Below are 27402 nucleotides of genomic sequence, written 5' to 3'. Positions count from 1 at the left end.
TTAAGCAGTAATTTAGTGAAAAGCTTATTATCTAGGATGTTCAACCTCCTTACATTGACAGTCAGTTTTACATTAGTTTTTAATTACTGAGGTACACAGAGGTGCAACTCTAGGGCTAATGAAAGGCAGTTCAAAACAAACAAATCTGTTTTGTCTTAATACCCCTTCATCTTGTTCTTCATCTCCATGCTGTACTTGGCTATTCAGAGTGTCATTGCTACCATGCCAGCATTGCAGAATCTGAGCACACTCGTGCTTCCAGACCACACAGGTAATGATGTTGTTTGGTATCAGTTTGCAGAATTACACTTGCTTGAGAAGAATTTTCAATGTAACAAGTAGGTTTTTTAAAGGAATGTTGGGACAACTTCTCTGGAACAATTACTCTGAAGTCTTCATTCATGCTCTGAAGAGGGAATGTGACGATACTGACTAATGAATTGGCAGTGGTCAGGAATATAAATCTATACAAAATTTGACCCCTCATCAATGAAAAGTAATGAAAAAAAAGATGATAAAAATTACCTGGCAAGCAATGCTAAATGGCCAGCACTAAACCAAATGTGCATTTCTGTTTACTTTGTGGTTTTCATGATATATGAGGTTTTTTAATTAACTCTCTCCCAAAACAACTTCTCAGTCATTTCCTTTTTAAAATAATTTTATGCTAGCAAGCTTTTATTTCTATCAGATCACCAGAAGTATGTCATCCCAGCTACCAGAAATAATCTACTGTAATGATTCCAGGAGGATCTGGGGTTCCTTAAGCACTCTGCACCTTGTAGGGTGAGGTCTGAAGGTCACTGCTTCATCACAGACATTTACCTTGCTTATTGCAAATCCAAAGACTTCTTCAAAATAAGCAGGCTGACTTATAAGGAGCAAATAGAAGGTCCAGCTTCTGCAAAAGTTTGCCACAATGATTGCGTAGACAGGCATTGAAGTGAAAAATCTCTTCCAGGGAGTACTAAATTTCTAGGAAAAAAAACACCAAACCAAAAGCGAGTAGGCAGAGGCAGAATAAACAATGAGACAGTACACGGCACCCAATTTACACTGAAAATCACTTATAATGCAAATAAAAGATATCTCCTGGATTAGTAGCAAAAGACAGGTAGAGAAACTTCCCTAGAATCTGTAGGATTTTTGAGGTGACTACTATTATAATACTACTATTGTCCTGCTTACTGAAATTACACAAGGTCTTCTGGAATCCTGCTATCGGGATAATAGAATCAATAACAGAATCAACGAAAACTAGAGAAAACCTTGTGTCATTCCCCACTTATTGGCATGATGAAGTTTGAGACATTTGATTGTGAAAAAAAGGTTATCCAAACTCAGAAACATGTGGTGGCACAGCAACAAGCAGCTACCTGCTTCAATCTAATTCATTTCATTCAGCAATAAATGGTAGTGGTAGATATATAATATATAGTGGTAGAGGATTTAATTAATAAATTTAATTAATAAATAATAAAAATAATACGTGGTAGAGGATTTAATTTCTATAACTTGCTTTTGGCATTTCTGTTTTCTATTTATGTTTCAATACTCCATACAGCAGGATTGCTTTACTTCAGAGCCCAGTTCACTTATAATGGAACTAAAATCAGAAGCTGAAATATGTAACTATGGCAATATACATTGACATTCTCCTTTTTTACAAAAATGGTCCTTGTGTTCTACAGACAACTACCTGCCTGTGGTTTTGTGTGAACATATGATGGTGGTACTAAACTTCTCTGCAGTAAAACTACTGTACAGCAAGGGAAAACCATGACCTGGAACGAGTATGTGTGTCTCCAGCCAAGACCTGAGTGCCTTCAGCCATATTTCAGGAGCATGCCCAAAAGGAGAGTCTGGTACTTTACACTTTCAACAAGGCTGATACCCCAAACATGTAGAGGAAAGATTCCGGAGTTATTTTGTTCCAGAATGTTCAAGAGCAAAAGCCAAGAAGAAAAGTCTATCAAGAAACAGTTTTATTTTTCACCACTAGCAAAAATAAATTACCTAAGGGAACAGGGAGAAGCCTGGTGGGAAAATAGGCTTTAACCTTAAGTTCCCAGGATCTTCCATAATTCTCTTAAAGAAAGGGTGAGAAGTCTTAAAACAAGGAGCTGAGAGGCTGTGAGAATGAGCAGGGCAGAAACCTTGTCCTCAAGCTTTCAGAATTGCAATCATCCTTAGTAAGAGCTCAACAGGCAGCTGGATAATTTAACGTCTGCATCCAGTGTCTTGTTTAGCTATTTCCATTAATATTTTTAGAAAAAAATATGATAGTTACTCAAGAGAGTAAGCAGGAGAGCAGAGTGTGTGGTTCCCTCTCTCTCCCCACTCCCTTCCCTGCATAGGTTAGTGAGGCCCCATAAGCCGAGAGCTGAAACAGCACTACATGGTTTGCCTGTTGCTGAACTCATCCTGCCCAGCTGCATGAGCCTGATCCTGCAGTTTTCATAAGAGGAAAAGCCCCTAAACATCAACAGAAAATAATTCTGCTGCTTTTATGCAGCCAATAGTATCCATCCAGTTATACGCTCATTCTGTGAAAGTGCTCACAAATTATAATCAGAAAAGCCTTATTTACTTACACTTGCACTAGCTAGGCTGGCTCCTTCTCCGATACTTGTTTCTATATATATCCTTTCTTCACTGGTTATTGTTGGATGTGCAGCAGGGCTCTCATAGGCATGAAGCAGCCAGAACATGTACCAAACAATCCCAAACATTCCTGCAGAGGCAGGAAAAACAAAACTCAGTTTTAAAAGCCAATAAAGCCACACTTCAGTATCTGCAGGCCTTGAAGTTTGTTTTGAGAACCAGTTAGACCAAATCTGCATAGAAAATATGCTCACAGAAGTAAGAAAATATGATAACTAACTCCATGTAGTGGTAGTGTGTGCCTGCTCGCAAAGCATTTGAGCATTTTGTTACTTGTGTTACAAGATCTGCATGAGGCAGAAAAAAGGCAGAAGGAAAGCTCTATGTAGAATCTGAGGAAGAAAAAAAGACCAGTCATAACATGGTTGCAATCTGCATAAAAGGACATTGCAATCAGATTGCAATGGCAAATCTTATGGTGTGTCCTGTGTCTCCAGAGGAAACAGAGAACCCCCTTCTTAACTGGGTTACTGATGCACAAGGCTATGTTTGAGCCAGCTCTGCCCCATACTGTGTGGGGGAAGCATGAGGCACCACAGATCAGCCGTAAGGCCATACCCATGTGAGGGGACCACTTTGTAAAAGTGACACTGCTTTACCGAGGGCGGGCAGCATGGGACAGATTTCTCAGGGCAGAAGGTTTCAGAGGCATCTGGTTCCTCACTGGCAGTGTGTGTTGGAGCACTCGGTGTTAGTGTGCACTCCTGGACACTTACCACATGAGTGTTTGTGCTACAGAGCGACCTTGGCAACTGCATCCAGCCCTCTCACTGGGTGACTATGAGCCGTAGCCTGGTCATTACAATTTTAAAACATTTTATAACAGAGGATTACAAAATAAAAGCTCTCAGAAGCTGCAATAAGTAGAGAATAAATTGGAATACCTATCTGCAACCTCTTCATCCACTAAAGCAACTTTGATCCATACTTGTTATACAGGTTTAACAAAACAACTGGCAGTACCAGTCTAGTCATAGAGATCCTTCATGCTAAGCAACTCACCATAAATATAAAAGACTGATGACCATCCTATATACTGTACCAGCACACCTGCCAGTGGCATGGCAACCACCGCACCTGCATAAGACCCTGAGGAGAAAAAGGATTAATAAAACATATCAGCTATGATAGGCGCAGCCAGCTTGCAGTGCAGACAATCCAGACAGGTACTCATGGGGGCAGAGCTGGAGGGACATATCTGGCTGATTGGCACCATGATTTCTTCTGAACATGGGGAATGAGATGGAAGCTCTAAAATTTTGCTTGGGGTGTGTAAGGACTGGCCCTCACTGGTGTGGGATCACCAGTCTCATTTTGCAGTTAGAAAGGCTCTGCCCTGTAGGCAAATGGGATTTGCAAATCCAAGACTGATGGCAAACCACCATGCAGGCATAAGCTGTTTTACATATGCACTTCAGTGGGAAATCCCATCTAACCCTGTGGCATATGAGGTGTACTCTGGAGAAGCTAATGGCCCAAGTTTCAGAAGCCTTCTTGGTGTCCAGAAATCTTGATGGCTAAAGATATGCTGGGAGGCTCTTGTCATGGCTCTCGCCCCACGACCCCACAAGTGCTAGTAGTGGAGGGGGTGTTCAGATTAACCCTGAGTCTGTTTAACCTTGTTCATTTAGTTCATATCAGTGGCATGAACAAACAGCTGCAATAAATAGACAAAAGTTGACAGGGAAAAAAAGGATAAAATCGTGGTCTGTGCCAAGGTTTCTGATTGGGAAATATATAATACTGGTGAAACATACTTCCAAGTGACTTGTAGAAAGAGACTAATATTTAAGTGCTTGGAAAGGAATTTCCATTAAGACCTTGGGGAGACTTCTTACAATCCAGATTCTTACAATTTGGTTTCAGTGCGATGCCAGTGGCTTCACGTGTGAGAAGTGTTGGTTTAAATTATTTTAGGAAATGAGATACTTGTGTTTTTGAGAGTAGTACATACTTTGTTAGTGCACATTTGTTAATGCTCTACTCATTAGCAAATACTTCTCTGCAGTGTTTCACAGTGACTCATCTCCCTCATCTCTGTAATTCAGGCAAGAATATAGTCAAGAAGCCAGGAACCTGGTCAACATGGGGTTTCCTAATCCTTCCATTGTTCCTGTGCACCTTTCAAGTGCAAGAATCAGCTACCTGTAGCCACTAAAATGGGTGCTGAGCAGCTGCAGGATGGAACTTTCTCTACCCAGTGCTGGGATTTCAAGGAGAGAGCACCAAGGGTGGAGAGGTTTCTCTTTTGGTCTGTTGTTCTGAAGAAAATGGAAACACCTAAATAATCAGTAAATGCTGGAGTCATCTGTATTAAAAATAAAAGTCCTATAATATGCAGACCTGTTTTTTTTCTTTTGTTTCACTCCTCCTTTTAACCTTCCTCTTGTATTTTAGCGCTGTATTTTCCCTAGCCTTTCAGTTCTACTGCTGATGGACAAAATGTTTTTTCCTGTCACTTTCACATTTGCAATCGAATATTTTCTTTTACAGGTATTCATCTTCAGCTGGCTTTACCCCACTACCTGTATTTATTTTCATTGTTTTCTCTTCCACCTGTCCCACTGCTTACTCTTCAAAGTCCTGATATTTCTGATTTTTCTTCAGTACTGTTAGACATCCACTTACTGTTCCAATTTCCTAGTAACAAATGGGAATGGGAAGGAATACACCAAATACAGACAGTGAAGGTGTCCTAGCAGATGGGAAATAACAGAGTGAAGTAACGAGCAGTGGCTTTCTCTTCACTTCCAACACAGTGCATTTGAAATTCCAGCAGAACCATTACTGCCCTGTACTCTGTGTATCTGGACTTTTCAGGGTAAAAAAGTAGAGGGAGTACATTTGGATTATGCCTTACCTTCCTTACATTTAGCCATCTACCCAAATCCAGCCTGGAAATGGTGAGGAAACTAACATTCACTGTTTCCCCTGGAATTAACAGGTAATTAAAGATTGCAGGGTGTATCCAAAAGAGGATGAAGACATCAACTAGGAAAGTATATGAAGAGAGGACAGCTCAAACTAGACATGGGAAAGTGCTGGACAGGTGTGACACTCACAGTGTCTTTTCTGGCAAGAAACTGTGGTAGTACAGTGACCTATGGCAAAAACTGCTACCTGGAGGACGGAATTAAAAGTAGAAAAAACTTCTTCTTTTTTTTTTTTTTTTCCCTTTTCCCTTTTCATTAGTGTGGCTGTAAGTAAAAAGAAGATATCTTCCTTCAAGAACAAAGTGTAAAACCTCAGTATTTTCCCTGCTCCGTGCTTCATAACAAGGTTTAAGTCTCTTGCTAGAGGCTAGAAATATTACAAAGAGAATGAGAGAGTTCAGTTTCTCCCATCTTTCTACTGGGTTCCTCTGCTCAAAGTCTTCTGAAATTTCCCACAAGCCATCTTCCAGAAGGCCAGCTGTCAGCATTGGAAAGGGACCCAGAGAAGGGAAGAAAGTACGAGCCTGATCATAATTCAAAACAGAGTGAAGCAGAACAGCTAGTGGCAAGAAGTTACATCACCTCCACTGCAGTATGTTAAGCAGCTAGGCTAAAGCCCTCAAGTCCTTTGAAAATAATGTTTTTAGATGGGTGCTTGTTTAGAAGGGTCAATTCAACATGTATAATAAATGGAATCTCTAAAGATGGAGCACATAAAAAAAAATATGTAGTTTCTCTCTTGTGACTCCTCTAGACCCATTTTAGTTTAATATGAAAGTAATTCTGAGGGTTGGCTTTAAATGACAAAATGGTGACATATTAAACAAAAAGACTCTCAGGTTCCTGAGCTCAGACTACAAGCCAAATGCAGGGAAGGGCAGAGGGTTTGCACTTCCTTTTTAAATAGTGAAAAGAATAAAATATGTCTAATAGGAATATGTACTTACATAAACCATACGGGCCTATCAACTTACCGCAGAACGATGTGGTGGCCAATCTACTTCTCTCCAGTGGAGGAGCCCACTTACTCCACATCCCGTGGCAGGCTGGGTAGGTGACACCCTGGCAGACATTTCACACATCATATGATTTGCTTTCACTGCATTCCTACTTCAAGCAGCTGCTGATACTGTCCAACCTGTCCTAGCTGTTTGTCACCATGGAATGATGTAGGAAGGGTTAGGTAAGCCTAAGTAAGGAAGTGCTTTGTTGTTTGGGTTATGAAGATGTTAAACTAATCTGGATAATTACTTAAATGGTAATGTGTTCTGAGGTTAAAATGTTGTTTAGTACATGCAGTGGATGACGCAAATAAACTAAAATAGCTCAAACTGCAACAGCAGAAACCTAAACTTTTTATTTTCGTTAAGGTAATTTAAAAATTATTAAAAATTGTCATCTAAAAATGAGTAACAAGTAAAACTATAGATTGATCAGAAAACCTGACCAAAAGATCTTATGACTTTTCAGAATGAAATCTCCAAAAACAAATGATGCATGAAAGGACCAGCATGGTGAGTGCTCCTACCTCCACCAGACCTTGCAGAATCCTTACAAACATCACACAGCCATAATGCACTCTTGCTGCAGAAGGGATGAACATGTTTAGTGTAGATGTTAGAAAGATAGCTGCTCCAAATACCCTATGGAAAAAAGTAACACAAAAGGGAGTATAATTATTATCTACTTTCCCGAAGCAATGCTGTTCTCAGGTGCAGTTGCAGAGATCATCTCACCTACCACCTTCTCACCAACCCAAATACATGTAAAGCCCTCTTACTGGCAAAAGGGGATAAATCTCCATATGGTCAACACATTTTTTTCTCTGAGTGGAATAGAAGTTTTATACATACTTAAACAAAGATGCTGAACTTTTTTTTTGTATCAGAGGAATAACTATGGGTGTTGGTACTGGAGGCTAAGCTGTTTACACGAGTCCTGACCTGAGAGAAGCATTCCTGTCTTGGGGAAGAACTTAAATTCTGTTATATCAACAGGGTTTAACTTAAGTTGGGTAAAGTCTGGTTTAAATGCTTCTCTGAACACAGGAATGTGCTGGTTAGTTCCACTTGCTGCTGCTATAACATATAAGAGCATTGCTTAAGAGTGACTCCTTTCCATCACTTCTCTAAATAACAGCTACATGTCCTTTGTGACTATGGCATAGAAAAGGCATATCTGCAAGACAACTTCTGTGAAAAACATGATATAAACATTTTGTTATTCTGCTTTGGAAGCGCGCTTGCTGCAGCCAGGCATAAGTCAGTCACAGCTGTACAGGTACCTGGGGCCCAGTGCCTTTGGAAAATCATATGCAGCCTCCCAAATGTTAGCACCCATTAGAGAAACAGGAGCAGAAACCTCTATGTAGTGGTAACGGATCCAAGCAGCATCCCTGAAATTCCAGGCCACTCGGAGGCCCTGGGGTACCACTCAAAGCCATGTCTGCCTCACTCACTGCAGTCTGCAGCAGCTTTTCCCAGCATAGACATGAGCTTTCCTATGTTTAACTGAAAAGTGGTGCACACTTACTACCCTGTATCAGTACGAAACAACAGTGATGCTAGACCTGAAAGACAACTGGATTGACAGAGCAGTCATTTCAGTATGGCACACACTGCTATTTTGCCAGGCACTGATGCTGTAGCACAAAGAAAAAGTGTCCCTGGATGCCCAGCTCTTGAAAGGACATCTGGGGAGCTCTTTTTAAAACTGAGGCTGCTGCACCATAAAAAACACCACTGGAAACCAAGAAAGAGACTGGGACCAACCAGCTGCACCAGTCGCTGAAATTACTGCCATTAATAGGCACGAGCTGTACTTGATTGAGTAGATTTCACATTATCTTCACATCTGGCTGACTGAAGCCTTAGGTTTCCTTTCTGTGCAACAAATGGGACTCAATAGCTGCATCACACACTCTGAACATCAGGAGTTCATTATTCCAGCCTCTACCGAAGCTGATATACATGAGGATCCCGTCTGAGATCCTGTTACAGCACTGAAAGTATCAGGACTGGCAGTAGGAGTTCTCCACAACTGCCAAGCACCATTTAAATTGAATGGTTTACTACTTATCCTCAGTAGTCTACTGTCTTCTTTGTGTTGTCTGCAATTCAAAGCAACCGCATCTGGCTGCCTGCAGACTGCCTTTGTGTGGGAGATCTTTCATTCTGCAGATAGAAAGCTGCAGCAATTGGTGGCCCTGGGGACGACAGCAGGTAAGATATGGGAGGTCAGCCCAATGCTGCCCTCAAGGTGATGCCCTGAGAATAAAGTGCCCTGTTTTGTTCAAGGCCCTCAGCTCCTAGCTACACTGATGTTAGCTAGCAGCATGCTGCTGTTTGTGGATTATAATTCATGTTCCTTTTCCAAACTACTCAAATTCAGTGATGTTTAATAAGATTTGATGTGCATGTGGCATTTCAGAAGGATACATTAAGCTTTATTCTCATATCTGAATATTATTAGACAGATATTTGAACAGAAATCATATGATTTGGACAACAGCAGTATTTCTCTCTGCCAAAGCCATACACAGATGTTATTATGCATAGCTGTTTATCATGCTTCACTTCAAAATATTTAGAAACTTTTAAAACCTTTTGTTGTCATTCTTTTCTTCTTTTTTTTTTTCCCCCCTTAAATAAAGGTTTCAGTTGTTTACATTTAAGTCTCTTTGAAAACTTAAGAAATACATGTCCCTTCATTTTTTTTAATCTGGTCTTATTATTCAAAGTAGGATTAATGGTAGTATTATAGCACAAAGAATCTACAGTCAGAGATCAACACCATTTTATCTAAATTCTCTACACCTATTGACAAAAACAACAGCGGATGCCTAGACAGCTCATAATCTGAATGACAAGAAAGCACTCAACAGATGAACTCAAAAGCAAAGAGGCTGGGTTGACTGACAGGCAGAAGTGACAAAGAAACGGATTTGTACAGAAAGCAGTCTGAAACTCCAAACTAGAATACAAAGCCTATGGTCATATCTTGACATTTAGGAGACAGCTTTCAAAGCCAAGTAAACATTTAACTGAGAAATAAGTGTTACTTAGCTCTCCGTTATGATCAGTGAAGAAAAGGGGTTTGCACCTTGCTTCCTTGGCCCCTAACAGGAATATCAGGTTTGTTACCTTGATGCTATTGAGTCTCAGGGAACTACAGTAAATTATGTAAATTAATAAACATGTGAAAGAATAAACCATAAGAAAAAGAAAATGTTTAATTATTCAAAAGCTAATTCTGAAGACTGTGTTTCCAATCTCTGCTACTTCATTTAGTGTCAACTTTTAATATGCCTAGGTTGTAAATGTATCATTTATACTGAGTTAGAACCAGTGTCACTCTTCTGCTACTATTTAGAGGTTGAGTAGCGTTTCCACAAAGAGGCACCATCCTTCCAGCAGTTCACTGCCATTTATCCCAAAGAAGTTGGTCTCTACCATAACTAAAAATATCCCAGTTCTTTACAATTCACTCACATTTTCTTCTCTCCTCACTGCCATGATCCCCAACCAGATGTCACTCTGGAACCAAAACAGACTTCTTCAGCAACAGACTTCTCTGCTGAGCAGGGTGCTGTTACTGAAAACTGGTATCAGGAGGTGCCTTATGTTTCATGTGTCCTTGTCACCACCAAACAATAATGAAATAACATTTAGATGCATGTTTGAGGATAAGCAGCAAGCTAAAGGGATAGTGTCACTAAATGCTTTGTGGACTTGGTAGAATGCAGACCTACACAAAACTGGACAAATGCATAAAGTAAATCACACGGTGTTAAATGGTTTTGGTGCAAAACCATAAAGCACTTCACATTTTCAGCTGTTCTGAGATCTTTCCGAATCCCACATTATTACAGATAATTTCTTGCATTAGAGAAGTGCCTGCAGTGGAGCTGTCCATGTGTGTTCAAGGCTGCACAGTGCTGAGCAGGATTTAAAGGGATGACAAAAGAGTCTGTACCTAAATCTGTAATGTCAGTAATAGGATAGAATAATACATGTCATTGCCAAAGTGCAGCTGGGGGAAAAGAAAGCCTTTGCCTTTTTAGGGGTAGTGGGTTCACAGACTGGCCCCAGATTTGCTCTTTTCTTGCCCTGTTCTTAGCCAGTAACCCCTCTGAAACGGGAACTTGACACCACTGGTGAATCTTCCCAAGCTGAAATTGGTTGGGTAAACAAGGAAAAAAGGGAATAGATGGAGTTAGCCAGACCTGTGAATCCTATTAATGCAAACAGAAATTCTTTTTGAGCTCAGCTTTTGGGATATTGTTGTTTCTAAGAAAATTCAACTCCTGAACTGAGTTCTGATAGTCAAATCCATAATGTGACATGGTAGTATAGCATTAGATTGAGCCTGAAACTCTCATGGGGACAGAAATGCAGCTTTCTGTGCATATGCACAACACGTCCCTATGGAAGTACCCCGCTGACAGATTACATTGAGTTACAGTGTAAACGTGGTTGATTTTAATGTTTGCAAGAAATTAAGGAAACAAAAGCCAAACTAATAATATGCTGAATCATTCAGCCAACAGTGTGCACATCTGCGTTTTGAGGTCCTTCTGCTGCAAAAGCTGGTGGCAAGACTAGAAAGGCTGGGGAAATGATTAAGCTTAGCTAATTTGTTTAGTTTACTTGGCAGATGGAAAAATACTCTGCTTAGGCACTTTTGTGAGGTACAGAAATTAATAATTGAGGATGCTAGTAGTGTGGAATAAGCAGTGCAAACTGAACGAGTAACTTTCGGTTACAGACAGAGGGGAGTTTGGACTAAGCTTCTGGGCAATTCTATGGGATGAATCTGTCCTGGAGTAATTTCCAGAAGGGCATATAGGTGGGAAGAACACCCAGGCAGTCTTGTAACCCCTATAGCTTTCTGTAGAATGCAAAGAGTGAAGTACATTGATGTGGGGCAAAAAAATACATAACTGGTCTTAAAGACCTTTTCCAATTCTGAAAGTGTTTCTAGGTAAGTCACACCTTGTTTGCAGAGAATGAAATGAGTACCAACAATCTTTTTTATCTGAAGATCCCAAATGCCCTTAACATGGATGCCTCATGAGCTCATTCACAACCAGCTCTCTTCAAAACAAACTCCCTCTCTCTTATGGTCGTGTTCCAAGTTTTGAAGACTTTCTGAAGTAAAGCCTAACACCAAAGTTACCTTTTGGCAAAATTAGCTACTTTTCTTATTCTTGCTTTCAAAAGCAGTTGAATTTAAAAAAAATCAGTCCACAAACACAATGAGCATAGGAGAATCCGTATAAATGCTCAGAGTTCACCAAACAGAGATCATGAAGCTCTATTAGAAGTTCTGGGCAATCTGAATTACAGTCAATACTGTATTCAGCCTTGGCAAGGATATCTGTGTGCATGAGGATGGATTTGTGTCTTCAGAACACAAATAGTTCTGTAATTACCACATGCCCAGCTTCAGTCTACAGGGAATTTTTAAAGGAGAAAGGTCAAATTCTGTTGGAAAATTATTGTTTGGTATTGAGCTAAAAAGCACTAAGGGAACTTCTGAAATGCAAATGCTACAATCCTTTTCTAAAGAATTAGGCATGGTTTCCTAACACTCTCCAGAAAGCATTATTGTTTAGAGAAGAAATGTGGAGATATTTGAGATGAACAAGCTAAATTTCAAGAATCAGCAATAGACCCATAACGAAAATCTAGTCCCATTGTTGGTTACAGACGTAAATACAGCACATTGAGTTACAGATGTGCATTCCTGAAACACATTCATTCACTATTTTGGTAATCATTTAAACAATGTAATACAGTCATCAGGCTGTAAAGCTTAATTCTTTTGATTACTGTTTTCTTACCTGTTAGCAGCCAATTTGTTTGAGATGAACCCTCCTGGAATTTGTGTCACAATGTAACCCCAGAAAAAAGAGCCATGAATGAGTCCCACCGTCTCTGGATCCCAGTTGAATTGGGCTTTCTGTAAAGGAGACAGAAAAAAATACTGGAAGATGAAGCACTCATTGTAAGACAACCACTGTTTGGAAGTCACACAGAAGTCATCCCATCCTCCAAATCAAGGCAGCCTCTTCATGTTGGCTGGTAGGTGTTCCTGAGCTTGAAATCCCCCAGTTAAGACAAAAGGATGTCAGATTCTCATGTGAGATTATTGCCTTTGCTCTTAGCTCTCTGTTGGATGGATAGGAGGGGGTAAGGTTTCAGCCAGAAGGCAGCTAATGCTGGACCTTCAACTTTGCCAGTTTGTCACTGCTTCCCCATGGGCTGCTTAGTCCTGAAACCTTTGTTTCCAAGCTTGCTCGTTGTTATAACAGTGACCTGATGCTTTTCAATGGACATATCCATTTCCCTAAGATTATCAAGGTCCTTTGGGTTCACCAGCTTCCTGGTCAGGCTTATCCATAGCTCTTGACAGGGCCAAACACTGACCATCCACCATCTGCATTAAGTGGCATGGGAGCAGAAAAGGGGGGGCATGGAAGTGTCAAGGAGGGCTAACAGCTGAAGACAAAGCAATCAAGAAATAAAACTAGGTAACACTAGCTAGCTGACTAGTTTATCTTTTATTAAAAGTGATGCCAGTTGTAGCGCTGGATTTTGATACAGAAGGCCAGCCACAGGCTGGTCATAGGTAATTCCTACCCAAAAACTCTGCAGCCAAGAGAAATGCTTTCACCATATACCTCATCCTTGCATACCAAGCAGTTTCAATCTTCTCAAGGCTTGTCCTGAACAATTTCTGTTCCTCAATGACCCTGTTTGACATACCTTGTTCAGAAGGATAGCCAAAGCCCAGGGCAAAACACAGAGGAAGTGAAGAAAAGAAAGGTGGATCCAAGGTGCCCCTCCTGCCCTCCATTCTGGGAGGTCAGACAGAACCTGACTCGGTATAAACCGCTATTGTAAGGTCAGTGTCAACTTATTCTCCTTGAACCCTCAGTTTAGAAGAACTGCTTTGGAGCAAAGAGAAAACACGATATTTTGCCTCATTATGATTTTTATGCAATCACACAGCAGGGAAAGGTGGCTAAGCATCATGTGAGGAAGCAGCACAGATATCTTTTAGATTCTGAATTAAAACTATCACTAATACACTACAGAAAAATGAAAACTAGAATGATAAACCTTAACATCTCTCTTTTCTGTATTACTTTCTGTGAACCAGTTTTCCCCATGAGGTTCCCACCCCCCACCCCCCTCCCAAACAAGCAAACTAAAAAACAGCTCATCATTTGACCCGCAGGGAGAAAGATGGTGTTAATTAGCCAGACATTTACATCAATATACATTCTGACAAGAGACCCACTTACCTGTGCTAAGTTACATTGCTGTTTTAAATACTTAATATTCTACTAGTGATTTCCAGCTTAGTTTCTAGGTACTGTTAATGTCTGAAGGCAGAAACATCATGAGACATGGAAAAAGTTCCTGTATCAGCAGGTGCTCATGCCCTAACAGAATAATTTACGATTCATGAGAGGAATTTGTTCAAATTTTCTCAAACTACCTCTTCTGAGCTTCCCAGCCTATGCAGGCACATCCTTTCTCTTGCTCCAGGGGGAAGTATAGAACCAGGAAGTCCAAGCAGGACCATAGGGAGCAGGAATTAGACTAAATAAATACAGATTCAGCAGCAAGTCTAAGCAGCAGGATCTGGTCAGAGGAGACTGCAGGTGAAGAACAACTAGAATCATAGAATCGTAGAACACCAGGTTGGAAGGGACCTTCAAGGATCATGTGGTCCAAACTTTCTGGCAAAAGCATGGTCTAAACAAGATGGCCCAGCACCCTTTCCAGCTGAATCTTAAGTGTCCAATGTTGGGGAATCCATCGCTCCCTGGGGAGATTATTCCAATGGTTGGTTGTTCTCATTGTGAAAAATTTTCCTCTTGTGTCCAACCAGAATCTCCTCAAGAGTAACTCATACCCATTACCCCTAGTCTTTTCCATGTGACTACTTGTAAAAGGGGACTCTCCATCTTCTTTGTAGCCACCCTTTAAATACTGGAACATGGTGATAAGGTCTCCCCTAAGCCTTCTTTTCTCAAGGCTGAACAAACCCAGTTGTCTTAGCCTTTCCTCATATGGCAGACTTCCTATCCTTTGATCACCTTTGTGCCCCTTCTCTGGACACTCTCCAGCCTGTCCACATCATTTTTGTACAGCAGGGACCAAAACTGAACACAGTGTTCAGGTGTGGCCTGACAAGCACTGAGTGGAGCGGCATGCTGACTATCTCTGACGATGATGATGCAACCCAGCATGCTGTTAGCTTTACCACAGCAGCAAACTGATCACTCATTGTTGTCCACCAGGACCCCCAGGTCCCTTTTCACAGAACTGCTCCCCACTAGGAAACTCTTCATTCACTTTGGTAAATCTTTCTGGAGTTTATTGAGTCTGATTAGAAACACTCTGCTTGATAGCTAGGAAGGCAAGAGAAAAACACTGAAGGACTGGCCATGACATAATGTAGAAAGGGAAGGAAGATTTATTTAATCCCCAGGCCTAGAATCATAAGCCTCGCCTCTGGTCTTTGCAGATCAATAGCTCCTATGACCATGAGTCATGCAGGCAGGCATACTTTTAGCTTTGGAAATTTGCTATAGACACTTTTTGCACTTCTTTGTACTAAAAGTTAAAATATCTGGGAGAAAAGCTGACAAATAATTGCACTGCTTTTCATTCATCTCTAGAAACATGACAGATGACAGAAGTATCTGCCTCTTTGGGAGATGTGCTTTGTTTTAGGTAATGTGTTGACAAACCAAGGGTACCCATAGGCTGGGGGAAGTCTCCATTCCCTGGGAGGATCTGATGATACTTTGTCCTTCTGTAATGGCTTTTCTCCTAGACCTCAGCACATGGGGAGTCATCAGGTAAGAGTCAATATTCATGTGAATAATTTATTAGGACAAAAACATCCAAAAATAAGTCAACAAGTAGAGGAAATGTAAAGCTTCAAGTTCATATAATCCATAAAAGGCCTAATGATAGCAGAGCCATGTACCGAGGCAGGACTGGGGAAACTAAGTACGCATTGAACCTGCAGTTCCTTGGGTGCATTGTTAAAGGTTTGTAGGCAACAGCTGTGAACCACATGCTATCTACCGCAAATTGGAAAATAGCTTGGTACCTCGCTGAGTACCTCTAGACAGCAGTCCGCATTGCCAATAAACTGTAAAAACCTGTTGCCTTATTGCCAGTGACTGCTCTAAGTTCTTGAAAGTCATCTACTGACCTGAATAGAGTGCATGCAGCACTACATACAGCAATTAGTAATTCCTTCTGCAGCAGCATCAGAGCGCGCTTCCCTGAGAGAGAGTAAATAGTAAAAGCTTCTGCCACAGCAAAAAAATCCATCTGCAACTGAAATGTCGGGGACCTGATAGATACACAAGCCAATTCAGTTCTCATTTCTGCTGCTTACAACCTTTACAACATTGCAAATCCTCAGATCTTACATATTTTTAATGTGACTTTGACGCCTAATTAGGAATTAAGCACCTACACATCTACGTGGATAGAGACTCACGTGTCTCTCTCCCTCAGTTTTTGATCTATGTATATATATGTATACTCAGTACTTTGATACATCACACTTTGATGATTTTGCAATAGGGTCTGCTCAGAAAAGTGAAAGGAAGATGTTTTCTTACCTGCAGCTCTGGTTTTCCATTAATATAAATAGTGTTATTGTTCACCATTTCCACAATGGCAACGCCCAGGTTGCACCTAATTCCAAAGGAGATGCAAAAGCCCAGACCACTCATTATGGCAATGATGTAGCGTTTGGGCAGCCCACAGCAGTAGCAGTCGCACGGTGCTGGTTTGTGGGTGCTTGCCTGCACGGGCCGCCCCTCTTCCGTTAGCTCAATGTGATCCTCCTCTATGTTGGTGCCATCAATTTTCCTAAATGGATGAAGAAAGAGAAAATGAAAATGCCTTATTGCCTCAGTAAAATTTTCTGCAATGTAGATGGCCAGTTACATGCTCCAGTCAGCTGCTAAATCATCTCCGTGCAAGGCATTTGTCTCTTTCTGATACGATGAGTTAATGCTGGGCAGGCTTTGAAAGGTTGGCATAGACTACACGTTTTCATGAATGACCTCTGGAATTTATAAATCTGAGCCACCTAGCTGGACAGCTAGCTGGAAAAATGTTCACAGGCTATTCACAAGCATAACTGTGAGACGTAAATTGAGCTCTGTTGTGATAAATTCTGCTGGTTGTTAGGAAAAAATATATATAAAGGAATTAAGCATAACTTCTAATTAGATCCACTAAGCAGAGCTGATGGAGGTTTCAAGAAAAGGGTAAATACAGCACAAAACATGGTTTTGCTCAGCCCAAAACTCCCTATGAATTTGTTTTCACCTGTGAGACAAAAATCAGGGCTATACTGAAGAGAAGAAAAGGCTCCGGCATCAGAGTCCCTATTTAAGATGTAAAAGGTCCAGGGCCAGATCTTCTCTGCCTGAAGGGATTTGATGCCACATGTCCCCTCTTCTCTGAAACATCCTCCCACCACAAGGTCATTGCAAAGTGAACCCCTGCAACTCCTATTGTTGAACACATTGCCAATGAGAACTGAAGGAAGACAGCGACTTTCTGGGCTGCTGATTCACCCCTCCTCAGCAGTAAAGGCTGGGATCAAATTTGGTGTGGCACTGCAGTGCAGCCGGGAGGAACCGATAGAGGTGTCAGAGATGTGGGCTCTCCCATCTACTCCGGGTAGGAGCAAATGCTGCCCAGCTGTTTCAGCCTGCAAGAGGTTGCCCAACTAACAGAGGAGTGCAGCTCCTCTGGCTTTGTGTATCCAGCCTTTCTTTTTCCTACAAGCACACCAGCTCAAAGATTCATAATAAAAAAAATGACACTCCCATGTAATTTGGAATTGCACGATAGTGCAATTAAAAATGAATATGGTCTCCCAGTGTGATTGTTACTACTAACATACCATGGTGCAGGACCAGGGAATGTCTCTGGTAGAAAAGGTGAGGTGAGAAAGAGCTGAATACACATCCCTGGACTGCAGCTAAATGCTCCCTTTCCTAACATTAACTTCTCATGCATTTGTTTTAAATGCTGAATATGGGTTTTCTGACATGCTGAAATGCTTAGCTGTGAATACACAACTAGCCCACTGAATCCACGAGCTTAAGGTAAAGAGTTTACTAAGGGGGGCCTCGACCAGCAGCTACATTACGAAGCCTTTCAGTTTTGGCATTGCTCTGAATCAGTAAACTCAGGATCCAGCTCCTTTTGTGTCTGCCAGGATCCAGCTCCTTTTGTGTCTGCCAAGGAGTTACTCTCAGTACTGTGAAAATGTAAACAGTTACTTAATCTAAAGGAAGCCCAGCTTGCCACATAAAATGATGAAATTATTTCATTCACTCTTTTCTGATAAGGAGTAACTTATTTCCTTCTTCCACACCTGGCTGAGTGTATTTGAAATCTAATGCACTTTGGTTTCCATATACAAATCAGCTATAAAGAAATGTTGTCAGAGCATACATGGATGAACTACACCTGGGTGATCTACACAGTAGCTGGTTGGGTCTTTGGGGAGCGTAGTACTGGTTTAATCACAGCTTTCTCCAGTTGCTGTAAGTCTAATATACTACCCATAGTCTAATACATAGTACTCTATACTAAAGCTCTTGCAAACGTAGGTGGTAAGTATGGCTTCCTGGGGTGCTTCCTGTGGACTTAAATTTATCTTTCCAATATGAAGTTTTGCTTTAAAATCTCAGCATTTCTAGGCTTTAGGGCTATAGGCCAACGGGTGCATCATTTACTGTATTATTCCTGTTTACATAATATCATAAAATGATTACTTCAGCCTTAGTCTTAGCAAAAAGAGAAAAAGCATGCTACAGTCTATCATCTGACATTTCCAAGAAATACTAGAATCAGAGTGTTTTGTGCCAGAAGGGAATTCCTCGGATTATTTGACTTAATCCCCTGCTCAAAGCAGTGCTAACTGCAAGGTTAGATCATTAGCTCACTGTCAGGCTGGAGGGAAGACTGCATCAAACTGGGTAACGCAGGACATGGGGTATTGCTGTGGTGTTATTGAAGGTGACTGAGATCTTTCGATTCCCTGGCAGGGAAACAGCATTTGTTAGTGAAATGAAAGCACCAAGAGTAACGCAGTCAAGCACTTTAAAAAGGAGACACAATATATTCCATGCTCTGTGGGCTAATGTGGGTAGGTGTAAAACTGAATAAAAAATCAAAAATAAAAGCCTCAGGAAGTGAAAAGACAATGGAATAATTGTTTTTTAGAACCGCTGCCTTCTCAAAAGAGTTATTAACAAACCAAAAGAAGTAATTTAATTGTCTTCCTCTAACATAATCTAAGATATTGATTGAATTAAATCAAAGCACAATTTGTCAAATTTTTGTACCTTTACCAGGCTCTCTATTTATAAGAGAGACATTAGACTGTAATTGGTACATTATTATGGCAGCTGGCCAAGATTAGACACATCATGCAAAGCCAAAACAACTGTTGTGATCTGGAAATTTTTAGCGGGCTGTCAATTCGTATAGTCATGGAAATATCCTTCTGCTCCATACTCACTGTAAAAAGCAGTGAGCGAGGACTAGCACTATGGGCCAGCGGTGCCTCTGCAAAGAAATTAATTGTTTTGCTATTATATTCAACTAGTCATTAATGGAAGAATGTTGACTACTGATCCATGACCCCAAATCCCCACAAGTGTATTTCATGCCCCCAGAGATTAATGCTAACCCCTCTGTAGAATATTTCTCTTGAAGAAATCTATTTTGCAACAGCAGTCCAAAAATGGAGCCAGGATGAAGCACTAGCAGAGCAGATATTAACACGGACAGTGTCTGACCAAGTCTTTTGGCTTTATTTTATTGAACAGGTATATAATGAAGGTATGGCAACTCCATGAAAAGATGAGAAATACATCTTCCAATTGATCAATATATTCTGGTAGTGCTACTGAAAATTTCCACTTGTACACCAATGATTTAGAAGAAAACTGCTTCAGAGCCAGTGTGCTCTAATTATCTGATTCATGGAGGAGAGCATTTTGCTGCCTGGGAAATGTTTAGTCCTTACATCAATCTGTTTGCTTTTTTCAGCAAACATACAACCCTTGGCAAGTAAGAAGAGCTAAGCTATTTGAAGATATCTATATCCATGTTCTGTGCCCAAATGTCATAATAACAGTATAAAAAAAATTCTCTTCTTTATTGAATGACTACTGTGTCATATACAGAATTTTGGAAGAATGAAATAAATTTTAAAAATTCCTATTAGTAACAACCCTAGAACACATATAAATCATCAATCTGTATTTATGGGATTTTAGCACAGGAATTAGTTATTTCTTCAAAGCATAATGTAGGTGGACTAGAATAATACCATGTCATTTAATTTGATTAAAAACACATAGATACTACAGTAACAGGCAAATGTAAATACTTGATGTGTTAAAACACATTCTAGGATGACTTTTACCAGATATTATAGTCTTTCACAGGCGGCTGCAGCACAATCATACACAATTTTCAAATCTCACACCTACAAATCCAGCATCAGTCATCACATGCAACAGATTACTGATGATCCTGGCATAACTTCAGAAACCTACACACTGAATTTTGAAAAATATCATTTATCCGAAGGTGGATACAATCTTCTGAGATCTAGTTAACTCTCTAGGCATTTGCCCAAGTGACAATTTTCCATACCAAATCCTGCGATTGATGCTTTAGCACAAAACCCCAGTATAGATAGGGATTCGTAAGTCACTCAATGCATGGGATCTCTCTGGCTGGTTTCTGCATGGTATTTGCCTGAAACTCACATCGTGTCTCAAAAATACACACCGTGGGACTGCAAATTTTTGCAGGGCGGCCTCACAGTTTCTCCTCAGCCTCAATACGCTGGAGGGATGCCCCTTGGGTGCCGCAGCGCAGCACTGCGTATGTGCACTGTGCCCTTGCACTGACACCGTTGCACAGGGGGCCTCACACAGCTCTCAAACCAGCTGAGTCTGGACACGTGTTCGCAGTGCTGCATGGTCTGTGGTGCACTAAACTCTCTGTGCTTGTGCACAAAGGAAAAACCTGAGAGGGCTAAGTCTACAATCCAGTACAGGCAGAGGAGCCCTGTCCAATGCAAGGGTATATCACTCAGCTTCAAGGTCCAAGTTCGTTAAACAATTTAGACTGTCTAATTCATCAAGGGACATCTGCAGCAGCCAGAGCTACACCTACCAGAGCCCAGACTACATACAGCAGCTGTGTGACATAACCCGTACGACTTTTCACGTTGTGATATTACGGAGTTGTGAACCCACTTAGTCACTTCCGACTTCATCAGTAAGATAGGCGTCTTGGACCAGCTAACAGCAACCGCTGAAATCCTGAGAGTAGACAGAGCCTGAGATTTTAGTTGAATCTCATTAATTCATGTATTCACAAAGTTCATGAATTTTTCTTACACTAAATAGTAAAAGTGTGCCTGCCAAAAAGCTCTGCAGGAAAACTTTCTTTTCTGAGAAGCATAAGGCTTGCAGAGCCCCAGCTCTGACACCCATTCACCCAAGCCTTGAATCCTCTAAATTTGCTGTTGTTGTTGTTGCCCCACTGCATTAATCAAGAACAAACCCAATTTTGCATCAAAAACTATTTTGTACAAAACATCTAAAACATATTCTAATATCTCACAAATGAAACAGCTGGCAACAGCCTAAAGAAAGGACACTTCTGGGGTCTCGCCAGTTCAGCCCCCCTTGCCTCCCTTCCAGGATCCAGCCATTCTAAAGTAACCTCCTGTGGGCAGAGCCTTGCTTTGCAGCACTCACAAAATAATCTGAGGTTGCTACACATCTGTGAGGCGGCAGTAAGTTGTTTTATGGTGCTTTAGCATAAACAAGTTTGAACTTGTCTGTGGACAAGCGCTATGGAGCAGCTGGTATCTAACAGTTGGTCTTGCCAGACACTGGCTTCTGGATCTGCTCTATTGTTTGCAAGAGAGAGGAAATGTGTAGGAAGGCATAGACTCATCATATATATACCAAAGCTAAAAAGTATTTTTCTACCCACTTTGCTAGTTTTAATCCCACATCAACACATGGCAGTCAGTGAAATCACAGATGGAGACCTAATCAAGAATGCATATTAATATAATTAATCATCTGTTGAACATGAGAAAATAAACCAAATTCTTTGCTGATTTACACCACATTAAAACCAATTGGGTTCTCGAATGAAGAGCAAACTCAAGGTTGCAGCTGGCATGTACATGTATGTACCATCATGTAAAAACAGAAGCATATGCTTTCCTTTGTAGGCTAAGCTGTGGAGAATGAACTTCAAGTAAAAAACACGCACATTCCATTCCTTACAGAAACCTTCAAATATGACTACATATTTTCTAAGAATCTGCTCAACTTGCAGCAATTCTTACTTAGATCTGACTGCAAGGATAGTAAAAACACTTTGTTGTTTGGATTATTTCCTCCACTGGCTAGTACACTGGTATACATATGTTTAAAACAGAAAATAATTAAGTCCAGCAAACTTTCTTGTATCTCAACTCAGACTTGGTTTCCTTTGATTCAGTAGCAATGTTGCTGAAGTTGGATGCCAGTACTATCAACTGTGTAGGAAGCAGCCTGACACCCTTGACACATGACTACAAGAGGAGAGTAATCTGGATAATTTAAAGCTTGCATACCATTTTGACATAGCAAACCCAGTGTACTGCCGCATCAGAAACTCACTGAACACAAACTCTACAAGTGTTTGGTCAAATTGGCCAGCAGAGCCAACAGCAAAGAGAATTTATGACTGAAAAAATGATTTAACTTGATGTTTTAAAATTAAAATTGAATCCTTGGAATTACTGTAGAGTATCTTTAAAGTAAAAAAAAAGCAAAATGTCAAACTTCATCTATAACACTGTAAGTCATGAAAGGTTAACTTGAAATTGTGTGGAAAACAAATAATCTGTTCACATGGTACAGAAACAGTGTGACAATCTATCAGTGCATATTAGTAACTTCTTTAAAAGCGTATGTGCTTGTTTTCTTGCATATACATGCTGTAGTATAGTACATGTAAATTATCATACATTTTCTTGTGATCAAATGCATGTTTAGATGTTCCAAGAGCTGGATCTTAACTCAAAATAGCATTCCCAAAAGAAGGTAAAGGTATGGGTATAAAAGCAAATACAATTCTGTCGCTAAAAATACATTCAGTTAAAACGCTGGCCTGACCCATACAAAGATTTAACACACTTAACATCAAGCACACAAGAAATGCCACTGAATCCTCTGGCTCACATCTATTGATTGCACAAATACATTTTGTCAGTGGCCACTACGAATAGAAATAACCTTCCATTTAAATGAGAAATCTCTTTCCCTTTATGAAACTGGTGATTTGTTACATTATATTTTCATTTATAAAATAGTAAAAATATTTCAATGTTTTGTTTCATAAACTGTTAGTAAAGATAAAAATCTTTAATTTTTTTTTCCTTTTTTATAGCAAACAGCTGCTTCTCCTTTTTCTCTTTCTAATTTGTTAGTCTCAGTAAACACACGCATACGCATCCCTACTTAATACATTTTCTTCTACTGATTTGGAACAATTTTTTCAAAAAAACCCCTGTAATTTAGGGTTGTTAAGTCTAATTTCAAGAGGCATCATTTTGGGAGTGTTAATTCCCATTAAATCATCAGTTTTTCTCATGCAAGCTAAACCACAGAATTATTCCCATTTAATTATTTAGAAGTTTTTTAATTAAAACACTTTTTCATGCTCTTTGTAATATTAGAATGCTATTTTATAACTCATTTTCATGTTTGGTTTTTTGTTTAATATAAATATTCTATCGTCTATAGTCACATGCTGTTGTAACAGTGCTCCTTTTACATCTTCTGTCTTGCAGCAAGATAGCTCTCACTATCTGAACTCAGCAATTTTGCAACTCTCTATTCTGTTTTATGTTTATACATTTTTCTATATTTCATTTCTCTTTAATAAATTGAACCAATGGACCTGTCTGGGAATGTTCTGTTGAATTTTACCTTCTCAGATTCCCCAGTGAGTCACTAACGGTGTTCTTCACCTCTTCCTTTCCTGGGTTAAAAAATCTTTCCTTCAGTGAACTGAACCCTTTGAAAGGCATTTTGTCTTTCTTCTTCAGTAAATCCCTTATGTTAACAAGCATTTGCTTCTGCTGTCATATTTCCCGACGCCAGACTCAGGAGCCTCTGCCAGTCCCTTCGGTGACCTCCACAATAACAACCAGTTGCTCAAGAAAGAAGCGTGGAAGAGAAAAAAAAAATAAAAATCAAAACAGATCTTCCAAAGCCAGAAAGTCAGTCGGGAAGAACTCTGGAGCAAAACCCCCTCAGAAGCTCTCAGGGACTCGGCAGTGCACTTGCAGCAGCTCTGCCGTGCATCTGTGCAGGCTCGGGTACCAGCCGGGGCAGATAGTCGGGATGCTGCAGCTGGCAGCCCGGAGGTGCTGCCGGGGGCCGGTGTCCCTGGGCAGGATGCGGCTGCCTGCTCCACAGGCAGACCTCAGGCTGCCTCGCTGGGGCTCATCCTCAGTGCCCGCCTGCCTGTCTGCCTCCCTCCCTCCCCTGCCTCTTTCACACCGAGATCCTGTGCAAGGTGGTGCTATAGTAACGGACACAATACCTGTCCTCAAGCCACTCCAGTTCATTAATAGGACCTCATCTATAGCAAGGGCGAGAAGTTTATTAAACATTTATGAATACTTTCTGCAGGGAGGGGATTGGTGCAAGCTACATTTCACGTACACTTTGTACCCCTCGCCGAGACGAGCACCCCTACCCCAATGCACCTGCTGGTTTGAACCCAAAGCCACCTTCCCCAGCATGGTCATTTATTATTGATGTTCCTGGGCCCTTGGGCAGACAGAGGCAGAGGTGCGTTGGTGCAATGCTGTTTGAATAAGCAAAGAAAGACCAGCTATAAATTAAATGCATTGCATTTTTGAACTACAAAGTAGCTGAAAGAGGTGAACAAGTCCAACTCTATGAGACTTCATGATGACATTACACTTTTCGTAGCATGGCAGAAAGCACTTAATAAAAACACTTGTGGAAACAGAGCCCAACAGTAGGCTCGTCACGCCTGCACGTTGGCTGGAGTCAGATGAAGAAATTCTGCTTTTGGCAAGGCCTCTGTTACTGGATTTGGGCTACGGATGACAAGGAAAAGAAAAAGATGCCCCATTTAATATTGGTTTTGGGCTCCTGACAGCCCTTTGCTGTTCCCTGGGTGGAAGGGAACACAGAGACTTTCCAGGTTGTTAGAAAAAATGGAGAGCTTTGCATTTGCCACATTCCCCTTGCTCTCCCAAAAAAAGTTAAATTAAGAGCCTGTCAGTGCCATCAAGCCACCAGCAAAAGAACTGGTTTCCCCTGGAAGCCCCTGGCTGCAAATCACCATGTGAAAGGCAGGTGGACAGGCAGCTGCCCCCCAGGAACCCTGCCACCAGCCGCCTGGTGCCCCCGAGCAAGCTGCTGCAGCTCTGCTCCCTCCCTCCTGCCCTATACCTGTCGTTATCCTTCCAATAAGGATACATAGCGGCCATGCTTTTCCCCCCAACTTCTGTTCAGGGTTTGGTCTACCCAGGTTCTACAGAGAGAGAAAAGGAAAAAGAAAGAAAGTGATTTGTCCAGAGAAACTACCCATCTAAGTTGTTTCTACTTGCAGACTCCTCATTTGGGTGTTTGAACCAAGTGAGTAGGGTGGAGTGGGATGCAAATCTGGGCTGAAGAAGGGCAAGGACTACCTGCCTTTCCATTCCTCCCCTGGCTTCTTGCATGGGCCACCAGCCTCTGGGTTTTAGATGCCTCCATAATACACATACCAAATGTCTGGATTGTCCCAGCTCCACTATGAAGAAGGGAATATTGGAAAAAAAACACCTCCTCACAGTTAGGTGAGGCAGACAAGCAGCCTGCACTGAAATCCTTCATTCCTAGTATAAACACAAAGAGAGAGCAGGGAGAGAAGAGAAAAAGCAGTACTTTGGAGCTGAGGAAGTTTTGCTTGGCTGGAGCCTCTGTTGTTCCAGTTTCTTTCACTCTGAATAATTCATGTGCGGCAGGACTGCGTTGGAAATCTCCAGACTCAGCGCAGCTACCTGGCACTTTTATCCTAGCAGACAGTCCCCTCATAGCAAGCCCTGAGTGCAACTGGGGTGGTGGGGCTGGCCAGCTCCCAGCACTACCCGCCCACGTGCCTGTAGCAGGGCTTCTCTGGGCCTATTTCTGGCTGGCTGGGTTGAACAGCAACCGCTGTCACCGCCAGCTCAAGGAGTGCCTTCTACACCCGCCCTGCAGCAGTCTTGCTGCCCTGGGAGCAGCTGCACCTCATTGTCCTCACACTGCTCAGGCTTGAATCTGTCCACCTCCACAGCTGAGCAAGAGGAAGAAATTCCTCCTGATTTCTCCCTCCATACCCCTGGCCCCGGTGCACCCTGGCCCACCAGGCATGCCAGCAGCTCAGGCAGCAAAGTCACCACTATGGAGAGGAGCACAGACCCATGCAACCACATGCATTAAAACAGGGTCTCCAGTTATCAGAGTGCACACAAAAAATGAACCCTAGCAGGCTAACTGCCAGACATCAGAGGTATGAAATTTTTTTAGGGGTATATACATATAGAAATATGTAATTAAATTGTCTTCCATTTAAACAAACATGTATTTGCTAGCATTTGGTATAGTTTCCTGAATGCTCTTCAGGCAGCTGAACACCTGAAACCATGTAATAGCCCAGCTCCAAACTGGAAATGGTGCAAATTCCAGTGCACAGATATCACCTTGGAAGACTGAGGCTCAGGTTGGAAAGCGGTGCTCAAAACCTGTATCTCTCAGCAGCTGTGGAACAGAGGGGTTTATTCTGCCTTTTTTTCTGGACTTCTGGCCCTACTTCAGTTAGGGCACAGAGGAGACATAAAAAAGGAGCTTATGCTCAAAATTCAGTGCTTTGTTCACTTATCAACACGTTCTCTAACTGCATTCAGCACGGAAGTCTTAGATCTGTCCTCAGTGCATTTGGGAATGCTTCAAGGAGCTCCCAGATACATCCTGGCTGTCACCTGGCAGGGTTTGTCCCCCTCACAGATGGAAGGGCTCTCCTTAGCAATACTGCCCACCTCACCACTAGCAGAACTGTACATTTCTCACAGCAGGTTTCACCTCTCCCTCCTTTTTACGCTTTGCAATCCTTCCACTGCCTGCAGTGCTGCAGCAGTAGCCCCTTTTGAAATTCAATGACCCTTTCCCTAAGATGTAAAGAAAGGGTGTTACTCTTGCTTTCCTGCAAGGAGGCTGCTTGGCAGGAGCAGCACTCCTTCCCCACTTCCTTCTCCCCAGGTTCACAGAGTAGTAAAAAGCCCAGACTCCAAAAATGCTGCTGCAGAGTGTGTCGCAGCAGCTTTGCAGTGCTCTGCTCCTGTTGGGGCACCATCCACAGGGGCACCACCCAATTCCCAGCAAGGATATGTTGGATGAGGCCATGGCAATCCCTATGCAACTAATCCCGGTACACATTTTGGAGCATCAGCTGAGGAAATCTCTTTTCATTGACAAGACCTAACACAATAGCTCTTACGGACACAGCTGTCACTGTTTCTACTTTTTTCTTTCCTCTGTTAAACCTACGCCTGAATTTTCTTTTGCAGACATTAAATTGCCCCATTGTGATTCTCCTTCTGATGTTTCAGACCTTAAAACACATTGTATTATGTCATATCATCG

At 41.5% G+C, this 27402-nt stretch overlaps 1 protein-coding gene across 1 annotated transcript in view; it reads right to left on the bottom strand.

The window, feature by feature from the left end:
- Positions 1-24372, bottom strand: part of SLC17A8 (solute carrier family 17 member 8) — a 35274-nt gene extending 10902 nt beyond the window's left edge. Inside the window, exons 1-8 of the mRNA XM_040596772.1 lie at positions 23686-24372; positions 16258-16510; positions 12442-12560; positions 7126-7240; positions 6572-6659; positions 3667-3753; positions 2595-2734; positions 826-975 (exon numbers count right to left, since the gene is read on the bottom strand). Coding sequence (XP_040452706.1) covers positions 826-975; positions 2595-2734; positions 3667-3753; positions 6572-6659; positions 7126-7240; positions 12442-12560; positions 16258-16510; positions 23686-23828 — 1095 coding nt within the window. The 5' untranslated portion in view covers positions 23829-24372. The remainder of the gene's footprint in view (positions 1-825; positions 976-2594; positions 2735-3666; positions 3754-6571; positions 6660-7125; positions 7241-12441; positions 12561-16257; positions 16511-23685) is intronic.
- Between the last annotated feature and the right edge of the window lie 3030 nt (positions 24373-27402).

The sequence above is a fragment of the Falco naumanni genome, chromosome 5 (assembly GCF_017639655.2).
Source record: "Falco naumanni isolate bFalNau1 chromosome 5, bFalNau1.pat, whole genome shotgun sequence".
NCBI classification, from domain to species: Eukaryota; Metazoa; Chordata; class Aves; order Falconiformes; family Falconidae; genus Falco; species Falco naumanni.
This window is presented reverse-complemented; position numbering and strand designations above follow the sequence as displayed.